The following is a 23,482-nucleotide window of genomic DNA, read 5'->3' as shown; positions in this document are numbered from 1 at the left end:
GCATTGACGCATGTGCGTAAGACCTTTACGGCTGCAAATATGCTTGTGCGCATGCCCAAAATACGTTTACGCACGCTCGTTGCAAATTGCGTTGTTCCTTAATCTTAGAATTGGATCCGGCTTATTATTTTTTGCAGACTGTTAGAGCAATTTATAAAAGTAAGCTTGAACTTTCCATTATGTCAAATAGAATTTCCGATATATATTTACTAATATGTAAAGGATCTACAAAGCGAAAGTATGTTTCGAAATCCATTAAACAAAAAGTGGAATTGCTGCAAAAAATGGATAAAGGCATATCCTTTGTTTATCTAACCATTCCGAAATCTGTTTATCAATTTCACGCTGCTCTGCGGCAGCGTGACGCCGCGGTGCGCAATGAATTGGAAGTTGATCTGTCAGTACTATCCTTATCTTCAGGGCAGATGTTTTTATTTTATTTGGCTTATAATTCCTTACTAAATGTAGTATTTCATCTCGATGTACTCCGTCTTTGATACGATTTAAATCAAATTCCTCATCATTATAATTCGCTTCCGATAGCGAAGAAAGTAAAGTAAACGAATAAATATTAAGCTTTTTTTTTTTTGTAAATTTTGATACCCTTTAGATCATAAATGTTTTTTATTTCATAAATTACGGTTTCATATTTTTAATTTTATAATTTCTGCATGCCATCTTACCAGATTTAAACTGATGATCTATAATCCGGAAAAATCGATAGTCCGGATTAACGACTTTTGACTGTATATATTTTTTCCCAATGAATTAACTTTAAATAGTACCTAATTAATGTTTGAAAGTTCAGTTACTAATTTTTAAATGCATGTAGTTCCACTGGTCCAGGATTCCAGATAAACATTTCTCTAAAGATAACCAGCCTGTACACTGTGCAGAGAGGGGGGGGAAGAAGAAGAAGAGGGGACAGCTCTCTCTCTATTCTACCGATTAATGAAATTCAAATTGCGTTTTTCATGGCTCGAAAGCACGACTTAAAATATATATTAGATTTATATATAGCATCATTCTAACATAGGTATTGTGACACAAAATTGGACTTCCAAAAATTCTTCAAAATGTTCGAAATTCAACACAAACTTTCTGTAAAATACATCCATTATGTGTTAATACAATGAAGACATTTTCATTTTGTCAATTTTTTCTGGAGCCTTCCAGAAAATTGTGGGTCTGTAAATCTTGCCTTCAAATCCTTCTAAACTTTCCAAGTTGCTATGTTTAAAATCCTAAAGAAAAGTTACCCTACCAATTCTACAAGAGAAAAAGGAGTAGAAATATTTTTGGGGGAAAAAAGAATCAGTGAAAAAAGTGGAAAATTAATTTTACAGAGAAAACTGATACATATTCTGACAATTCTGAATATTCTGAGACAATTACATGGGAAAAATTCTTACCATGAATATCAAAGGAAGAAATTTTTAATTAATTACATAGCACTTTTGCTTTTGCTATGAATTGTTCTGTAAACAGTGCTTTATAGAATTTATTACCTTGTTTATATTTCAAATTAAAATATTATGTAATAAGTTGCCAAAATGGAAAGTAATGCCACTTTATAATATGACAGCAAAAGAAAATAAAAATGTTTTATTTTAATGTTATTCCTTAAATGTAATTTAAATATATTACCATTATTTTAGTTAAATTTGTCAATGTTATACTATTTTCCAAAAAAATTGTCGAAAAATTCCCAGATATCCGAATTGAAAATTTTCTATAGAAATTAATCTTAAAATCGCCAAAATGTTGATAAGTCGCCTTTAGAGCAGTTTAATGAAAGAATTCACATCCCCAAAAGCAGAGAGTTGCTTAAATGCTCTTAATTAGAAGAAAATGAAATAATTATTAAATGCTTTTGTTTGACTCCTTGCTCAGAAGCTCCAGTATCCCTTCCTTTACATTAGAAATAGGAACAAATTATAACCCATGAACTCATTCAAAAGATAATCATATTTGTCATTGAATTGTTAAAAATATTCCTCCATAATGATAATTCACACTCAAAACAGCAGTTGTAAAAACAAGACAGAAATTTCAGATGATTAAAAATTAAGGACCTTCTGCTGATTTTGGCCGAAATTAAGGACTTTTAAGGACCAAAAATCATTTCTAAAAAATCTAAGGACTTTTAAGGACCATACAAACCCTGTTATACAGTACAAAGTCCGTAATCCGGACTCTTCGGGACTTAGTCGATTCCAGATTAGGAGTTTTTCCGGATTATAAATATGGTAATATGGCATGCAGAAATTAAAATAAAAAATATGAAACTGCAATTTATGAAATAAAGAGCAATTATGATCTAAAGGCTTTTAAAATTTACAAAAAAAAAAAAAAAAAAAAAAAAAACTTACTATTTATTTGTTTACTTTATTAAACATAAACATAAACTAAGTTGTTTAAGTTGCTTCGTTTTTTGTGCTAATATTTTCTCTTTAATTCTATAAACAGACATAATTTCTTGTTCAGTTACAAAGTTCCATTGTTCAAGTCCTGCAATTGCTGTGTTGAGAATACCGACTAACTTATCAATCGAAATTTTTTCGTTTTCAATAACCCCTCTGTCCCTTTCTTCACTATCGGAAGTGGTATTTTCTGGATCTAGAACCATACTAAAGATTTCGCCATCCGTTAATTGACTGATGATTGGGGCATTGTCGTTGCAATGGAAAACTTCTGTTATATCATCTTCATTTATAACCGCTTCTCCACATTTCTTTATAAAATCCAATAACTGGAAAATTTCACCTTTAGTTTGCGATGCCCCAAAACCTTCAAATTCGCAGCTATCATCTTCATCGTCCTCATCAAGAAATATGGTAGCTGGCCATAAATTATGCCAAGCATTTTTTAATGTATCTAGAGACACATCCTCCCATGATCTTGAAATGCTCGACACAGCAGATTTTACACTAAAAAATTTCAAAAAGTCTTGAATAGTCTTGCCATTGTTCAAGAAATTTAACATAAATTTTAACAATGCTACTTTATATTTGCATTTCAGCATGTGCACTATTCCCATATCCATAGGCTGAATGATAGGCATACAATTTGGAGGGAAGAATAATATGGATACATTACCTTTCACTAAAACTTTAAGTGAACTATGCACCGAACAGTTGTCAACAATCAGGACTATTTTTGAGTCATCAGGTAAACTAACCGAATTCAAATGTTGCCGAGCCTCAGGTATAAAATGATTTTCCCAGCAATCATCTCTTTCATTTGCTCGATATATAATGGGCAAAATCGTTACTCCTTCAAATGCTCGAGGTCCTGCATGTTTTCCGATTACAAAAAGTTTGCACTTATGTGTTCCTGCAGCATTTGCGCACGCTAAAATTGTTAGTCTCGCTTTGGAATCTTTGACACCAGTTGGAGCGCTTTCTGTAGAGGTTGCCAAGGTATTTCACGGTACATATTGCCAGCAAAGACCAGTTTCATCAGTGTTGTAAATTTGTTCTAGAGATAATTGTTCACTAGTAATAAATTCATCTGCAAATTGTTCAGCAGCTTCAGTATCAGCTGAAGCTTTTTCACCTGAAATTTTTAATTGTCTTATACCATGGCGATTTTTAAATTAGGTTAACCAACCTGTTGAATGTGCACTCAGTGTTTAAGTTCATTTCTTCATGAAATATTTTGGCTTGAGCCACTTTAGCATTGGACCCGTCAATGGCACACCCTCGCTGTGACGCTGTCTGACTCATTCAATCACCACTTTTGTCATGATTGTCACTTTTAGCATAATGAACCCTTTTCTATTATTCATTGCAAGTGGGGTGTCAGAATCCAAAAAGTTCCTTTTTCTTTTTGCTTATGTCATATACAGTTGACTTTCCAATGTCATACTCCTCGCATAATTTTGAGATGGATATGCCTTTATCCATTTTTTGTAGCAATTCCACTTTTTGTTTGATGGACATCAAAATATGCTTTCGCTTTGTAGATCCTTTGGCAGCTCCAGAATTGGAAACTCTTTTAGACATAATCCAAAGTTCAAGCTTAATTTTTATAAAATTGCTCTAACAGTCTGCAAAAAATAATAAGCCAGATCCAATTAGATGATTAAGGAACAGCGCAATCTGCAACATTAACTGAAATGCTTTAGAATCAGTAAATAATTTTAGCCTAACTTATACCATCCGTTATACATTAAACGTGCATGCATAAAGCATACAAAAAAAAAGTTTGTGGCTTTGAGGTCCGGATTATAGATCATTCCGGATATAATGGACGCCTGGATTCCGGACTTTGTACTGTAGTACAAAATCTTTTCAAAAAAGTTATAAAAAATATTTAAAAATCATAAAAAATTGGAAATTATATTTAAACTAACCCTAAATTTTGAATTCTGGAAGAAGGAATCAAGTAAGTTTAAAAAAAAAAGAGAGAGATTAATAAATATATATCAAAGTTGAGGAGCTAAAATTTTGAAAGCGAATATTTTAAAAACTACTGGTGGGATTTTTACAAAACTTGGCAGTTTGGCATAATTTGAGTCGAATCAAAATATGGAAAAAAAAAAAAAAAAATGGCAATTCATTTCAGAAGAAGTCTGATTTTGCATCAAAATACCTATATTAGAACAATGCTATATATAAATGTAATACATATCCTAAGTCGCGCTTTCGAGACATGAAAAACACAATTTGAATTTCATCAATCAGCCCAGTAGAATGAGAGATATAGAACTGCTCCCCCCTTTTTTTTGCGCAGTGTACATACATATTTCAAACATGCTCTTATTTCAGTATTATGCAGCTGTTAGAATTGTTTCAATATTTACTTCTTTCTAGAACTCTTTTCAAGGTAATAAGAAATATCAACAATATGTTCATCCCCACTTATTCTCAAAGAAGTTGGCCCTTCAAATTGCTAAATTTAAGAAGTGACAGGTGTAGCTCATAATTTGGAAATTTGAATTTTCTTTTTTTTTCTTTCTTTCTTTTCTTTTCTTTTTTTTTTTTTTTAAATTTTTTTAAAAATTTTTTATTATGACTGCAATGCCATCCTCCAAGCCTAATGGTGCATTGTTGGCACCCAGTGCTAAACAATTATCTAGAAGAATTGAATTTTCTTAATTCTTCTTTCTTATCTAGAGAAATAATTAGTTGTGCTATATAAAAGCCTGTCAAATCTTCTGAAGTAGGAGCATAAAGTAAACTACACTCAGTTTCTGAAGACTCTGTATTAAAAATATATATATATATATACATATATATATTAGATACAAATTTGCATGGGTATTATTGCTTCCATCCATAGAGAGGCATAATGGAATCAATAATTGAGGATTTATTTTTCACACCCAGTCCTTAACAACTCCAGCCATTTTTGTCATTGCACTTGAGTATTTCTTAGAGACTTCACTATCAGGTAACATTTTTCTAAATAAAGCTGTAGTATGTTCCAATGTATTCAATGGGAAGTTGTCCTCTGGTAAAAAGACACAGAACGGGCATTCTGCTTTAGTTACTTTTTAGTCTTTTGTTTCCACAGAAGAATTTAATTTTTTTTAAAAATAAAACTAGCATTGTTCTTCTGTTTTTGTTTTCACACATGCTTAAGAACATCGGCTCTTCCACCATGCGAAATTGAAAAATCACAAAGACAAACGGTGAACATTGCAAATGCATTTCATTTCCTTGCCAAAATAATAGAAGGAAAGTCATCTGCGTAATAGTTTTTACAAGGACATGAATATTTTACCTTTTTGCTGACATAATAAAAGAATGCAATTTCCTAAAATATTTCTTGAAAGCATGTGAAACTCACAACCCTTGGCAGTGAGATGGACAAAATAACAACCTCAGTCTTGCTTTTGTACTCATTGGCTATTATAAGCCAGATGGCCCTCAGAAGCATTTGATGCTAATTGGAGCATGATGTTTTTGGATACATGTGCTCTCACACACAAAATAGAAGCATGCCATATTGTTTCACTGAAGGAACAAATTTGGTTTACTTTTATATATAATTTAGAAAAAAAAACACTGTACTTTCAGATGCCAAAAATCACTTTTGGGTGCAAATAACGAAGTATTATGCCAAGCTAGATAAAAATCGTGAGAGATTTGAAGAATAAGAAAAAGTTGGGAGAAATATGTTGTAAATTGGATTGGCGGGAGTACGGCCAGAAATCGGGAGTTTCCTGCCTCAGTCGGAAGAGTTGGCAACTCTAAATACCTCTTTCAGACTTTCTACCTATAATATGCCAGGTGGTGTAGCTTTATGAAAATTATTTATTTATTCATTTATTTATAAGGGCTGCAATAAAAACTTATTTACAAAATAGTTTTAAGAAAGGACTAACCACTTTGCAATAGCAAATCTTAACAATATATGTGTAACAAAGTGTACAACACAAATTTTATTTATTGTTGTTTTATAAGATATAAACCTTTCAAAATATTACAGGACACAATTATCTGGGTAACAATACAAACAATAAAAATTTTATTCATTTCCACTTTATAAGATATACTTAAATAAAGATAATCATACCAGAGAAAGCATCTTCAAACTGTGTGGCATCCTGATCCACTTTGTTTGATTCTGATGACTTTAATGGTTCTTTAAAGGATATACAAGAACATATTTAAAATCATATACTGCTTTAAATATATAATGAGGATCATGATTAATTCATAATTTATTTATTATACATGAAAAATTTGCAAATTCTTTTACAATAATTCAAGTTATATAAATACTAAAATAAACTCTTTTAAACCAAACAATAAAATAACATAAAAAAGGAAAAACATGTTATACATTTAAGCACTACCAAAAACAAATATTCACTTTCCCTCCTTACAAATTTTATAACTTCAATACTGTCTCAAAAATATTAAAATAAATACCAGGTAAAACTGTTTCTGATATTTCATCATCCCAGCATTCTTCACTTTGATTTATTCTCAATGAATCACATTCCTCTTCATTGCAATATGATAAATCTGAAGAAAATTAAATATATAAATTCCAATTGTGACTTGAAATCATTACAGAGAAAAGACCTTTTTACTCTCATATGTAAGTATTCAAATACATACCAGATAAAACTGTTTCATCATCCCAATAGCCTTTACCTCCTTCATTTAAAACGTCTGATTTAGTTCCTATTGTGCTACAAGATGCACCTGTTGAAAGTAAAACTAGATTTTTATTTTAAAGCTTACCGGTGTAAAATGCTGACTGGCACCTTAATTAAAACATATTTACTGTTAAACATATTTTATAATTCCAAATTACTGTTAATTTTTATAGACTGTTTTATACACTGCTATATAAAATTCAAAAATTCAGAAACAGAATGGAAAATAAACAACATAACTGTCCGTTAAAATTATAATTACTTTATATATTAAAACAGGAGGTACATATACTGCTTCAAAGTAGTTTGCATCAAAACATTATCAACTTCACTCAGTTTGAATTGATTAGCATAGTATTTTGACTGAGTGAAACAACTTGCACATAATTATTTTCCTCGTCATGGACCTTTGGTTCTTGATTGCAAGGAAATGGATTTTTTACTAGGCACTGCAATGTATAACAGATGTTTCTTAAGTTATGTTTCATAGACACTGTCATAATATAATACTAATGATGTCAAAAAAAATGAAGTTTCTCTAAGTGCCTGTGTCTTTGAAGTGTTGAATGTCACAGTGTGCCCCAATGTGTTTTTCAATTAAGCGTAACATACAAAAGTAACTCCTAGTAAGCCTACTTTTTATTGAAACATTTAGTTTTTTATATATGCTAATTAAATGTTTATTTGTTGTAATACAAACAAAGATCCTAATACTTAAAATGAAAATTCGAAACAAGTTAATATGCAGTTTTAGTAATAATGCTTATTTAAATTTACTTAGTTAAATTATTTCCATACATTTACTAAATTAAATTATAGCTGTACAATAATGCAATAAAAATCAGAGCTCATTATATCCTATTGCCATATTTAGATAGAAAACAGTAAGCCATTTGTACTGCATGAAAAATTTCTAAATTCTGAACATGTGTTGTAAGCACTGCGGGTTTTAGGTATGTAGAATTGAATAATAAATAACATTTGTAACAGTAAGACTAACACCCAAGAAACTGCATTCAATAAGGTTTTGCAGCTTGAAATATAACATTTTGTGTCAGCATATCAGATGTGATTAGACAGGGTGGATCTCAAATCAAATTGCATGCGAGATGAATGCACAATTTAAAATACAGCTGATGAGCCCAATTTTTTTAACTAAATAAAAAAATTTCATTAAAACAGTAAGAAATATTTTAAATAAGTTTCCAATTTCACTTACTTAATATTTATAAAAACATAGACAGTAATATTAATTACTTCAAAGGGAAAAAATTCAAATTTATAATTTTTTCTGTCCTGAAGTCTAAATTCAGTACCTGTAAGACATTTTTTACTTTGTAATTCAAATAGATTGACAACCAAATATTAAATTTTCAGATTGACATTTACTTCAGATACTTCTAACATATTAAATTAATAATAAATAATTTACTTCTATTTAAACTAAAAATAAACAAATAATGAAATCTTTCTAAGCATACTAATTTCTAAGCATCATTCAAGTTAGAATACAGGGCCACCTGTTGTAGAGAGAAAAAAAAACTCTTACTTAGCCACTGGATTCAGCTAAGGCAATATGCGAGAACATGCAGTACTACTTAATTAACATTTACCTTTAATAAAGTTGTTTGTATTCTTTATTATATAGTCCATATTTTGGTTAGAATAGTAGAATTATAGTTCACTGGCTCTTAAGTCAGTAGAGAAAAAAATGCTGGCATTAAGCAGAAGTAAAACAGCATTAAAAGAGTAACTAGATTAAAAAACACAGTTAAGGAATATGATGATAGTGTAAACAAAAACAAAATTCAAATAAAGTATAGACTGCTTCAAAATATTACATTCTGAACATAAAAGTCCCTGTAGTAAATTTCATTCTAAGGTAAAAATAAGTTTGCCAAAAATACCAATTCCTAAATTTCCTATTAAATATACTGAATGGAACAACTTTAAGTTGCAGTTAGAAAATATTATTGCAAATAATACTCAGTTACCAGAAGTTCAGAAACTCTATGATTTAAGGCTGCATTATTTCATGAAGCAAAAAATATAGAAACTGTTGATGATACATTCAGTTCTCCATTTAAAGCTCTTCAAGATAAGTATGAAAATAAAAGAATTTTAATTGAGATGTATATAAAGTCAATAATGGGTATACATAATTTAACTTTCAAATCATCCAAGGGGATAAGATATATAATAGATAATGTACCTAAAAATATGAGCACTTTGAATGTTTTAAAGTATTAAAAAAATATCAGACATTATGCTATTAAATATTGTATTTCAGAAGCTAGATTGTGAGACATCCAAAAAAATCTAAAGTAAGCATTAATGCTATAGAAGTTCCTAAGTTTGATGAATTAATTGCATTTTTTACAGAAAAAATGTCAATTATCAGATAACATTAACCATAATGCTACTAAAATGAAATATCCATCTGATGGTTAAAACTGATAGTACCCTGACTTATGTAATATGTAAAAATAATCAACATTCCCTACATAAATGTGACTCATTTTTTAAAAACTAAATCAAAATTAAAGATATGAAATAGTTAAAAGCAATAAATTGTGTTTAAACTGTCTTAATAAGGGACATTTAATTACAAAATATAATTTTAAGTTTGGATGTTTGGAATGCCATACAAAAATCATTTTTTAATCCATCGCTTATGCCATTAATCAATGCTTAGACAAATCAAAGGTGGAAACATGGAGTGGCGAGATTAAAAACAAGAATATATATGATTCTCATAAAAATTAATCAAGCTGTCTTTTAAAATGGGGAAAAAAAATGTTATTATCAACTGCAATTATATATATTTGTAATTCAGAAGGAATAAGTATTCCACTTTCTGCCATTCTTAACAATGAGGTATGTTCTCTTTTACCACAGAAAGAGTTGCCAATTTGTTAAATATAAGAAAGAAAGAATTTATGCATCAGTATCCAGAATAAACGAGAACATTAAAATATTGATTATCAGCTACACATACAGATCTTAAAGAAGGATTTAACATATGTAAGATCAATTAACTGATTAGTTGCCCCCACTTTGGATCTCTTAACAAAGACAAGTTACTAGAGGCCAAACTGTTGAGATTTTTAAACTAGGACAATTTCAATTACAATCAACTGTTGATATTCCAAGAAACATTATATATATATGCATATATATTTGGTTCATGCAACTGTAACTCAGAAGTAAATTATTGTGGCTTAGTTCTGAATAGTGAAGAGGAGATTGACAAAATTTTTCAAAGATTTTGGAAGTTAAATCCATTGAAAATATCAAAGCTGTTTTGAGTGAAGAAAAAATAATGCGAAGGATATTTCAAACATACTCACTATCAACAAAAAGGATGGAAGATTTGTAGTTCAATTACTATTTGAGAAGATGTGGAATTAGGAGAACTGAAAACACTTGCTGAGAAAATATTACATCAATTCTGGAATCAAATATGAAAACCTTGTATAAGAATTTTATCAGGGAATATAAGGAGTTAAATCACATGCAAGATATTTTAGTTTTTTGAATTTCAACCTGCAGTTATCTTAGTCACCACAGTTTAATGCCCTGAGAAAACATCTACCAAGTAAATATCATTTGCGCAACCAGTTTGCACTGCCATGTTTAATCATATTTTGTCAAATGATTTTTGGCATTTGAAAGAAAAACACTTGCTTTAGAATACTGTGTTGTAAAATTTGTACAAAAATATTGCTATCATTAAGTACAAGGTGTCTGAAATTGAACTATAATGCTACCACATTAGAAACAGCATTTAATTCCAGTTCCGTTGCAAAAACTCAGCTACAAAGTGCCACTAATTCATGTGTACAGCTTTAGGTACTAATGTTATATCATATAACTATGTGAAGGTTTAGTACTGAAAGTTAAAAAAACAAGGACTATGACATAAAAAAAAGTGCTCTGGCCAGCCGACTGGTGCTGATGAGGCCCGCTTGTGAGAACTTGAGAAAGATCAGTATGCAACCACTCAAGAGCTTGCTAAGGAGTTAGGCATTAGTGCCATGTCCATTAGTAACGCTATGCATCGCATAAACTTCATGTACAAGTTCAATCGCTGGGTGCTGCATAAGCTGACTCAAGCAGATAAGGACAGACGTGTTCAGGTCTGCAATAATCTGCTCGAATATCAATGCAAGAACAAAACTCTGGATTGGATCATCACTAGTGATGAAAAGTGGACTTACTTCAACAACACAGGTCAAAAAGAGGGTTGGTCTGAGGCCAGTATTGGCACAGCTGCAAAACACAATTTGACTAACAAAAACATCATGCTTTGTATCTGGCGGGACTGTCGTGGTATTATCCACAAAGAGTATCTGGAAAAAGGTAAAATCCTTAACAGTAAGGTGTACAGTGAGATGAGAGTCCATGTTAAAGCTGCTATCAAGGAAAAACGTCGAACTGAGTTCCGGCACAAAAAGTAATGTTTCATCAAGATAATGCGAAACTACATGCGTCTGCATTCACCGGCTGAACTCTGTATAGACTCAAATAGTATGTTTTACCACACCTACCATTACTCCTTCAAACCTCTACCTTTCTTTACACCTGCAGCTATATCTTGCTGGTACTACCTTCTATTCTGTACAGGAAGTCTGAAATGAGGTTGATCTATTTTTGGACTCACAGCCACCAAGTTTCTGAGCTGAAGGTTTTGAAAAACTACCAAAATATTTGCAGAAAATCATAGATAGAACCATAAATTCATGATTACTACCTGCACTAAAGGAACCGCTTTCATGTTTTTTTTTTTTTTAAAATTTCATTAAGAATATTTTTTGGAGGAAGTTTTTTGTTACAATCAGATAGATTCACATCTATAAAAACTGGAATCACCAATGATAACATGGAAAATTCTAGAGCAATAACAGTTATTACTAATATGAAATGGTCTCCTACAGTACTCTTTAGCCATACAGATTTAATAATAATTAACATCAAGAACAATAATGAACAATTAATAATTTCTCCAGTCTACTGTTCCCCACAAGATGAAATAGATCTACATCTACAAAGAGAGAAAACAATTCTGAAAAGCCTCTACAACACGAATCATATCATCATGGGTGACTTTAATGCATACTACCAGTTCTGGCACTCTGATGTCACAGATCCAAGAGACAAAATATGGCAGATTTCATCATAGCAAACTTCTCACACATTCATAACACAATTTCAGATACACCAAGATTTGAGACTGCCAGTGGAAAAGGATAGCCAGTTCACCTACAAATAGAATCACAAACAAAATCAGTTAGTGGAAAGTCCTTGATGATCCAAACAACTCGGATCACAAATATATTTCAATTGCAGTTCAAGAAGATAAGAGAGAAACTTACACCAAAAGAGTTGCAATCCCAAAAAACGAAAGTAAACAGTTTGGAAGAAAAATGAGCTCTAAATTGAAAGATGCAAAACACCTCCTAGACCAATGAACAGATGCCGATTCTATAGAAAAAGCAACAGTAATGATAATAAGAACAAGACAAGAGACCATATATAACACATTGAAGCTAAGAAATAATGGCAAGAAAACAAAGCAAACTGGTGGACTAAAGAATTTATTGAGGAGAAATACTTCACAAAAGAGCTAAGATGTATATGAAAAGTGTTCCAGATGAACAGAAGCAAGCAGCATGGAAAAAGTATAAAGCACAGTTAGCATTATATAAAAAGAAATTCTATAGAAATGGGTACTTGAATATAGATATGTATTTCAAAAGTCAAAAAACTCTAAAATTTCTCTAGAAATTTAAAGTTTTAGAAGAAAAAAAATGTTTTTAGGCAATTTGGTGATGCCAACCCAGTTGAACATACTTATGTAATATATATGTAAAAAGCACCCTCTTAACAGTTATATAAATGATTTGGTAACCAAGTTAAAAAGCATTAAAGGTATTAATGTCTGTATGTTCACAAAGGATGTTGTTATTTGGATAGAAGTGGAACATTCCAGAAAATACAAAGACCAAAGGAAAAAAACTTGATATTATAATGAATAATGCACTTGAAATCCTGAAGACCCGATCCAAAGAGAATAAATATGATTATAAATAAAAACAATTTACCAGTTCTCTCTGAGACTGAGACACATAAATACAGACTTTGAATTAAAAATAGACAATGCCACTCTTTAAAAAAAAAAAAAAAAAAAAAAAAAAAAAAAAACACTAGTACCAGATAGCTAGGTGTAATGCTGGACAAAAAAACTTTACTAATCATGTGAATACTGTTATAGAAAAAGTAGAGAAGAGATCCTCAATTTTGAAGACTAGCCAGCACCAAATGGGGAAGCTCACAAACTACCCTAAATAAAACTTACAACACTTATATTGAACCAATTTTCAAATATGGAAGTTAGGCGTTAATCTCTAACACACAAGGGAAGATTGACTCTTTGGAAAGAGCCCAAAGCAAAGCTCTTCAGATCATCTCAGAAGTAGTGAAAACTACCCTGATTACAGCTATGCAAAGCTATACTTCCAACCCACCAATTGCTACTGAAATCAAGAAATAAGCAGTTGGTACATTTGCTAAAATGAAAGCATTGCACAGAGTGCAGTGGATGAATAAATGCAAACCAAGTACCATGAAGACCCAAATGTCTCTCCTAGAGGCTTGTGAGAAATTACTGCAAGAAATAGGTGAAAACAAACCAATGAATTGTAAAAAGGTCATGGTTAATCCCCTTGAATATATTGATATCAAATACCAGCTAGCTAGATATTAATGACTTGGGAAAGAAAAGCATTCCTGATACAATTTTAAAAGCAAACACATTATGTATGCTACACGAACAATATCCTGAACCTGAATGGATTAGAGTATACACTGATGGCTCTAAAATACATAACAACACTCGGCTGGTGTATACAGTAAACTCTTTTCCCAATGCACTCCTGTGGGACACTTCATGATGAATTTTGATGTAGAGATACTTGCAATCTCAGTAGGTCTGGAATCTCAAGATAAAAGATCGATTATTTCTCTAAAGTAGTTATTCTATTCAATTTCAAAGCAGCCATCCAGGCTGTTGCTATACATCATGTCACAAATACCCAGATTATCTCAGTAATAAGATAAAACGAATGTTCTTTATAAATACAAAAACACAATCATTCTTCAATGGATCCCTTCACATGTAGGTATCAACAGTAATGAAAAGCCAGATTCACTAGCCAAGAGAGGAACACTTGAGTCACAAGACAGCAAACCACTTCCTCCAGAGTTTGCATAAGGAAAAGCATATTTTTGAGAAATCAATAGATACTCCTAAATCTGACCAGTCAGCAAAATCAACAGGCAAATCCTCGGCTAACATTCAAGACACTTGGGGAAAGTTTTGTCAAAATCCCCATAAAGAGGCTGTAGCAAACTTCAGACAACAAAAAGGCCACGATTGCATAGCACATCATCTTAATAAAATTGACATCCTTCCATCCAGTATATGCCAAATTCTAATTCGGGCATCATGAATGCAGAGCATCTTCTTATATGCTCAAAACTAGATAAAATGTCTCAGAAACATAGTGAGATAAGCAAACTATACTAGAATGCCAAAACTTCCATTAAATCCTAAAGACTACATCTCTTATGTTCCTTTCCTTGCTGTTTAAATTTTTAACTTTTTACTTTTGTTCTCATGTCCATTTGTTCTGGTTCTTGTAAATGTTTATTATTTTTTATTATATTATATATCATTGTTCTTATGTGATACTTGAGCTGTTTTATATGTTTGGATTGATCGTTCCAATAAAGCCATATGTAAAAAGCTTCTGAAAGTGATTTATATTCTATTGTTATTTTATCAAACAATTTAGCAACTATAACACTGCATGTATAAAACAATATCATGCTATAATTGAAATAGCATAATGTCAGAGGGAAATGTGACTTAAACTGAAAAATAAAAAGCTGAAAACTAAAACACTAACACTCAGCCGAAAAATTAAAGTTACATTTTTGAAGTTATTATATTTTATGCTTCAGATAATATATAAAAAGAACATGCTTTCTGCTATGATACCCAGAACTACACCCCTACACACTTTTGATTATCGTCCCCTAAGAGCCCTTTTTTTAATTTTTTGTAAATATAGGTTGTAATATACCATTTTATATAGGAAGAAAAGCCGTTAAACGATTTTATTACAAGCCCTTATTTCGATTTTCAGCCTCTTGGGTCCCTTTTTCAAGTTTTCAGTAACTAAGGTAATAACATATAATTTTTCTCAGGAAGAATATCTGTTCAATATTGGTAAAATACAAACAGACCTCGAGGTCCTTCTTTCCCCGATTGCCTGGCACTGCGGAACAAGTGAATTTTTTTCCATCCAAAGATAAATATTTTGTATCTAAAACTGCCCTTAGAAATGTCTTCCCTTCTTTCACTAACAACGAAGACTTATTTTGTAAATTGTCTGCTTGTATCCTTACTCGTAGGATAAATTTCTCTTTAAGTCTATCATCTGAAATTAACAAAGACTAAAGCAGGCATGCCCAACCCATTGAAGACATTTTGCAGCCCAATTGAAGTTTCTAACTGTCTATATTATTTTAAACACTTGAACTGCAGACAGTTGATTCGAAAAAAATCGTGTTTTGACCAACCCCCCACCTCTCCTCGTGCAATTTTTTCCGAAATATTTTTTTCCCTTAATTTGACTTCCAAGCAATAAGAAAATAAACATTTGGCCATCAGGCAGACTTATTTTTTCTTCGTCGAACAGTGTAATAATTACACTGCTGTTCTTCTTTGCTTACAATGCCATTCTTCTTTGCTTAATTGCCTTTTTGCATATGAAATAAAAATTTTGAAAACCTAAATCTAAATAAATTTTATGCAGACATTCTTGTAACACAAGTATAAAATGTGAAGATGTTATGCAGATAGTTGTTATACTACGCAATATCAGATGGCAGCACAAATCCACTCTAGATAAGAACCTTGTGGGTTAGGAGATATTCTTCTGCCAACAAGTGCAATCTAGTCAACTTAAGGATCATATCAATAATTATCATATTTATTTCTATTAGATATTTATTTGTTAAGGCTGAAAGAATTGAAAAGAAAACTTGGAAGATGAAAATATAGTTTCAGAGTGAATGGGAAAATTTGTACTTTTTTATTCGTGTAACAGACAATGCTGTATCTTTGGATTTGTCGTCATTCAATTTCAATTTTAAAATCATAAAACCTAAAATGACACTATGAAAAAAAACATGGAGATATTGATAAACTTGCTGTTAGCGAACAGAAAGCTAAGTTACACAATGTTTGAAGAACAATTTGACATTTCAACAATACATATTTCATAAGCAAACTGCCCAACTAAACGGTATTGTCAGTGCTAGCTTTCGAGTATCCCACATTATTGCTAAAATATGAAGCCTTTTACAGAAGGTAACTATATTAAAGACTGTCTAATTGCCGCAGTTGATGAAACCTGTCTAAAAAAAACTGAGTCTCTTTACTCAAATTAGTCTGTCACGTCAAACCGTAGAAAGAACAACAGAAAAGACTTCGAGTGAGATTCGTGCATTGCTAAATACAATTACGACAAGCTTCGTATATTTCTCACTGGCTTTAACTGAAACATCAGATATAAATGATACTGCTCAATTTGCTATTTTTATTAGAGATGTCGATAATCAAATGAATATTACTGAAGAACTACACGGACTTGTAAGTTCAAAAGGTACTGTCACCGGAAGAGATATTAAGGATGCTGTCATAAATTAAGTGCAAAGTCGTCACACAGATTTGAAAAATCATGTAGACATTACAACAGATGGAGCCCCTTCAATATTTGGAAAAAACGTTGGTGCTGTTACATTAATTTTTTATCACATAAAAGTTTTGGGGAACACTTTAAATGATTTTGAAATGTTCATTTTTCATTATTTTTGCACCTCGAGAATCTATGTGCGCAAGTGCTAAATAAGTCTCGTGATGAAGTTGTCAAGGTAATTAATTCAATTAAAAACTATTCATTGAAGCATCATCAATTTCAAGAATATCTTAGGGAACTGGAATCTGAATATGGTGATCTCATTTATTACACCAAAATTCAGTGTTAAGTCGAATAACTACTTTGCCATTTTGGAATCTGCGATTTTGGAAATTAAGGAAAGTGATGTATTTAATTATGGCAAAGCACACTAGGGCTATCTACCTAAGGGGAGGGATGCCTTTCGTGGAGGACTTTCTAAGGGAAACTGGCTCGTATACACGTTACACATGGGGAAAACCACGAAAACGCCCATGCAGCCAGCCCGTTCGCGGGATTCGAACCTCGGACCAAACTACCAGTGTTCAGCATCTTTACCGCTCGGCTGCTGGTGGACGAAATTAAGGAAAGAAATTGGAACTTTCATGAACAATAATGGTCATAATATAAGTGAACTTTTGGATGATCAATGGCTTCTAGATTTAGGTTTTCTAACAGATATAACAATGAAACTGAATGAGCTAAACCAGATGTTACAAGGTGAAAATAATTTAATTACCAGTTGTTATCAAGATATAAAAGCTTCAGCTTTATGAAAATCAGTTCCGATCCAACTATTTGATTCATTTCTCACTGTTAAATGACTATAAAAGTGACCATAAAAGCTTCTTCAAATATTCTATGGAAATTGAAAAATTACTTGAAGAACACCAGATTCTCCTACACACAAAAGTATGAGGAAATGTTTATAATATTTTTAGCTCCATTTAATGTAGAGGTGGAATCAGCAGCTCCAAATTTACAAATGGAGTCAATAGAATTACAATCAAGTATCGAGCTAAAAAGCATGTGTGAAGGGAATAAGATTGAATATTATCAAAAATATATCCTCGAAGATAAATTTTTAAATTTAAAATGATTGGCTATGCGCATTATATCAGCATTTGGAACTACTTATCACTGCAAGTCATTTTTTTTCCAAATTAAACCTGGTAAAAACAAAATATTGCAGCAGGTTGCTCAATGAAAACATGACCAATCAACTATGATGCACGTCGTTGATATAAAAAAAAATCTCAAGTAAAATACAAAAACAAGTGTCGCATTAATTGTAAGGTAATAAAACATTTTTAATGTTGTGTGATAATAAAATATTTTGAATTACTTGTTGTTTTATTTTGACATGTGTGGCCCACTTCAGTTTAGTAAATTTTCACTTGGCCAACCAACCGATTTAGGTTGGGCACCTCTGCTTTAAAGCAAAAAAGAATGCTTTCAAATCAGCAGATTCTCTATTCCACTACCAGGTGAAAAGAGATGGTTCTAAAGTGAATTCCTATTTCCCAAGTTTGTAAGTGAGCTTCGCTTTTGTGTGATCTTATTACCAAACTGCTGTGGAGATAGCATGACCAAATTAGCCATCAATCACTTTCATTTTTGCTGTATTCTAGGATAGTGATTCTCAACTGGTGGTACACAAGAGAAAAATAGGTGGTACACAAAGAAACAAAGTATTCAAAAATTAAATACCCCAACATCCTGTTTAAATTTTTTCTCTAATACTCGTAAATTTATGCAATCTGAGGTTTGTTCAATGTCAGTAACCTCTCAGAAACTTTAGCAAAATAATACATTTTTATTTTCGCAAATATTCTTTAGCATAGGCATAACAATATTTGTCATATATGATGTTTTTAAAAAGGGTAACAGAAATGAGTACTGCATTTAATAGGAAATTAAAATAAGTTCTTATAAAAAGATCTTTAATTCTTTTAGAGCTGATTGATTTATTAGCATGTCTACACTTTATATCACCATGATTTCCAGGCTCATATATGCTCTATTTTCAATTAGAATAATGTTTTACATCGATTGGCTCTCTAACAGCAGTTATTTTGTCTTCGTGTTGCTTTGTATTCCTTACTTTTCAATCCTATTTGAGAACACCGTTGTTTGTTTTTGCAGAACTTGTAATATATTGTGCATTTAAATATTTGAAAAAAAAAAAAAAAAAGTAATACAAACATAGATTTTTCTAGGTTTGTATTACTGTTTAATAGAAGTGGAAAAATGTCTAGGATTGACTATGCGAAAAGCGATGATTCATAGGTAATGGATCCAGGACAATCTACTAGCACTAAAAATATTGAAAGGAAAGAAAAATTGTTTATAGAAAATATAATGAAAGTTATTTATCATGAGAGTTTACTTGGAATGGAGATGAAATGGATTCTCAGCCTTAATATGTTATTTATGGTGAATTGTAATACAATCAAAGAATGAAATCATCATTTCTTAAAAGACATCTTGATTCTAAGCATGCCAGTTTAAAGGATAAAACTGAAGAATATTCTAAAGAGAAAATTATCGGAGTTCAAAAATAATAATCAAGTAATGAAAAATTTTGTTACTTCAAATGAAAATTCTTAGGCTTACTAGGTAACTAGCTTCCTAGTAAGCCTAAGAATTGCCAAGACTGGCCAGGCTCACGTAATTGAAGAAAACTTTACGTTACCAGCAGCTAAAGATATCGTTTTAACATTATTCAATGAAAAAGTGGCTAATGAACTTAATACTATTCCGTAATCAAATGATACAGTAAGTCTATGAATTCATGAAATCGTATATTCCACAAAAGAGACACTTATTCAAAAAATAAAACAGAGTGAAAATTTCACATGATGAATGAAAGTACTGATGTAGCGAACGTTGCTCAATTATTAATTTACGTACGTTTCAAAGAAGATAAACGAATCTCCAAAAAGTATTTATTTTATGAATCTCTTCATGATAGAGCAACTGTAAATAAAATTTTCTTAGGAATTGAAAATTTTATGTTTGAGAATGATATTCTTTGGAATAAGCGTATTGCCCCGGGTTTTAATATAAAAACATTCCAGGCTTATTTATCAAATAAAGAGAGTCGCAGCTGAAACTACATTTAGTCACTGCTCCATTCATCGTGAAGCTTTATACCAGAAACAATCCCCAAAAACTTATAGATCATTTTGAATCAAGCTGTAAAAATTGTTAATTTTATTAAAAGCTGAGCTTTAAATTCAAGAATACTTATGACTTTATGCGAAGAGATCAGCAGTGAATATGAAATGCTTTTGTTACATTCTGAAGTAAGGTGGTTATCCAGAGGCAAAGCTTTAAATCGCCTTTTTGAATTTTGACCAGAAATTCAAATTTTCCTCTGTGATTCAAAATTTGAATTGCAAAAATGTTTATTTAGTGAATTATGGTTGGCCCATTTAACACATTTAGCTGATATTTTTGGATAGTTAAATGAATCAAATTTAGGATTACAAGGACAAAGTGTTAATTTGTTTACCATTAGAGATGAATAAATGCAATGACAAAAAAACTCCAGCTAATAATCAAAGAATTGGAATAATATTTTAAGCTTTTTACCACTTTTAGAAAGTTTCCTAAAAATAACAATTTGAAAATAAAAGAAGAATTAGCATATAACATTTAAAATCATAGCTTTTCATTGAAAAATAATTTCAACATGTATTTTCCCGAGGATTATTGAAAAGAAAATTGGATTAGAAATTCATTTTGTTCAAATATACCTGAAATTTTATCTCATGAAGAAAACAGCAATTGATAAAAATTTCCTGTGATTGAACTCTAACTAAAGATTTCAAAAATAGCACACCTGTTAACTTTTGGCTGAACCGAGGAAATGAATTTTAAGATATTTCAAATAAAGCTATTAAATTTTTATTGTTTCTTTGCACAACTGGTTTGTGTGAACAATGATTTTCTTCCATGTTATATTTGAAAAATAAATACAGAACCAAATTAAAAGTGGATCCTAATTTATGGTTAAATTTAATGAAAAAAAAAAAGACTAGACAAAGAAACTGATCTCTTGAGGCCCAAATTTTGCACTAAATTCTAGAATTAAAGTATTATAATTTAAATTTTGATATTTAAAATGATAACCAATTTTTATTGAATATTTTTATGTGTGCATAATAAATACAAATAGCCAACAGATTGTGCAAATGGGAAAATATATTTTTTTTTTCAATATTTTAATTAAGAAATTGCATTTATAGTAAAATGTAGTAGTGGTACCAAAGTTTTCAAATTTTTGTTTAGATGGTACGTGTTAATCAAAAGGTTGAGAACTGCTGAAAATCAATGAGTTTTCTTCGGGGAAAAAGGTGAAGTGGTGAAATTAAAATTTTAGCTAAACAGAGATGAACGAAAACAAAGTATAAAAAAAAATCTCGAGCTGGAAACAGTCGAACTGGACAAACTGATATTATCCTGCAAACACATGCCACAGAAAGTCTGTGGCTACTTGTTCTGGCTTTCCTCGCCGATATCACTGAGAAACTCAACATTTTAAATCTGTATCTTCAGCTGGATAAGGAGCTGGCTCAAATGGTAGGATCTGTGAAAGTTTTCAATGCCAAATTGACATTATCGATGTCTCTAATGAGATCAAAGTCCCTGGTTCATTTTCCAAACATGAAAAAAATGGCAAATGACGACAATTTTGGGTCACTTGCAATCTTCTGGCCACCTTGAGATACTTCTGGACCAATTTGAAAAGCAATTTCAATTGCTTAGAGCCAGTGGTGAGCTTTTTTGTCAACCATTTCACCATTTACCACAAAGCAACTGAAACCGCCACAGCAATTGCAAGTATTATTGCCACAGAAAAGAAAAATCTCGAGCTGGAAACAGTCGAACTGGACTAACTGATATTATCCTGCAAACACATGCCACAGATGTAGACTTCTGGAAACTTGTGGAAAAGAACACGTTTCCATTATTAAAAAGTGTTGCATATAAGATGAAATCTTGTTTTGGGTCTACCTACCTCTGTGAATATCTGTTTTAAACCATGAACATTATGAAGTCGAAGAACCGGAACAGGCTATCTGATTCCCATCTTAACAACTGTTTGCATGCGGGAACCTCAGTATATGCACCTAACGTACTTATGTTGGTGGACGAAATTCAGTGTCAAAAATCGCATTAAGAGGAACACCATAAACAGAAGGGACACAGCTATATTTTGTAAGTAATAAAAACTTTGTGCATGAAATGTATATTTTGTTTCTATCTCGATCCATTAGCTTCCTTATGAGGGCACGTTTTTTTTCTTAGGCGCCAAGGGATGGCCTGAATATCACCCGGGATGGAAATGTTATGTGGTGCCTCCTTTGCTTTCTGAAACTGCCTTGTGTGCCTAGCACCAAACAGGTTGAGTACCACTAATCTAAAGTGATTCAATATGTGAAAAATCCAAAGAAGTGCAACAGACAGATGTGATCTCCAAATTTTTATGCAATTGAAATATAAAGAAAGAAGTCTATATTTCAAAACAGTGCAAATAGTTAAATGATCGTGGTTTACAGTGAAATAAAAAGCACTTATAAAATTATTCAATGCATGTGAACACAAATAATGGTTTAAAGACAGTGACAGTTCAGTGTTTGAGATTTCAAATGATGGGTAGCCTAATTCTGAAAAAATATTTTGATAGTGAATATGAAGACATTTGGAAGTAACCACACAGTTTTTTCAGTTTTGTTATTTTTCTACTGTTGTACTAGAATAAGCTTTTCTTTTCCACATATAAAGCCATTTTATATACTAAGTGAATAAAAATACACTATTTCCTTTTTTAAAAAATAAAGCAGATTAGAATAGCATAAATATCACCCCTATAAAAATACATTTGGAAAACAGGGTGTATATTATATACTGACAAATGAGGTAAATTATCACAGTTATAGTTTGGATATCAAAAGATATTTTTGTTGATAAAGTAAGCAACATCGTCTTAATACAGAGCATGTTATTACAGTAAAGAATATTTAGATAAATTTAAAACTGAAGTTTTCTAAAAATTCATTGTTAACATAATTTTGCTTATCTAACATCTAAACTGTTTTGACACTGAAAGCCTTGTTCTAACATTTCAACAGTTTTACTTGATTTTCGAAAACAGAGTTTTAAATAGTGTAAGTTCTTGGCATGTTCTACATACTGTGTGCATCATTTTATCACCATATTTTTATTCTATAACACAATCAAAGGCTGTATTTTAGATTATAAATATAATTTAATTTTAAGTTTTTATTTCTTTTGAATTTATTTTTTTTCCCTTTATCACTTCACATTTTTTAAAATCTTTGTAAAAGAATTTTTTGCTATTAGGAATATGCACAGTGAAAGAAATGAATTAGAAATCTCACATGTTTTTTAGTTTATTTTTAAAAACAGGCTAAGGTTGTACTAATGGGTTAATGAGATTTGGAAATACATTTGGAATATAAGATACGATTACTTAAGGCTTTTTTTCTTATTATAAGATACTATTTTAGTTGTCTTTTTATTATTATTT

General features: G+C 31.2%; 1 protein-coding gene across 6 annotated transcripts in view; it reads right to left on the bottom strand.

Annotated features, from left to right (window-relative positions):
* The window catches only part of LOC118205393 (uncharacterized), an 84,165-nt gene that overhangs the window by 14,348 nt on the left and 46,335 nt on the right, over positions 1–23,482 (bottom strand). For all 6 annotated transcript variants that reach the window (XM_035377891.2, XM_035377947.2, XM_085818319.1 and 3 more), the window contains 3 exons: positions 7,077–7,163; positions 6,885–6,980; positions 6,526–6,594 (listed from right to left, as the gene is read on the bottom strand). In XM_035377891.2, the coding sequence (XP_035233782.1) occupies positions 6,526–6,594; positions 6,885–6,980; positions 7,077–7,163 (252 nt within the window). The remainder of the gene's footprint in view (positions 1–6,525; positions 6,595–6,884; positions 6,981–7,076; positions 7,164–23,482) is intronic.

This window comes from Stegodyphus dumicola, chromosome 6 (genome assembly GCF_044657685.1).
Source record: "Stegodyphus dumicola isolate Sdum_Otavi_A_Nest chromosome 6, ASM4465768v1".
Taxonomy (NCBI): Eukaryota; Metazoa; Arthropoda; class Arachnida; order Araneae; family Eresidae; genus Stegodyphus; species Stegodyphus dumicola.
The sequence above is the reverse complement of the archived record's forward strand: the minus strand, read 5'-3'. Positions and strand labels throughout refer to the sequence as shown.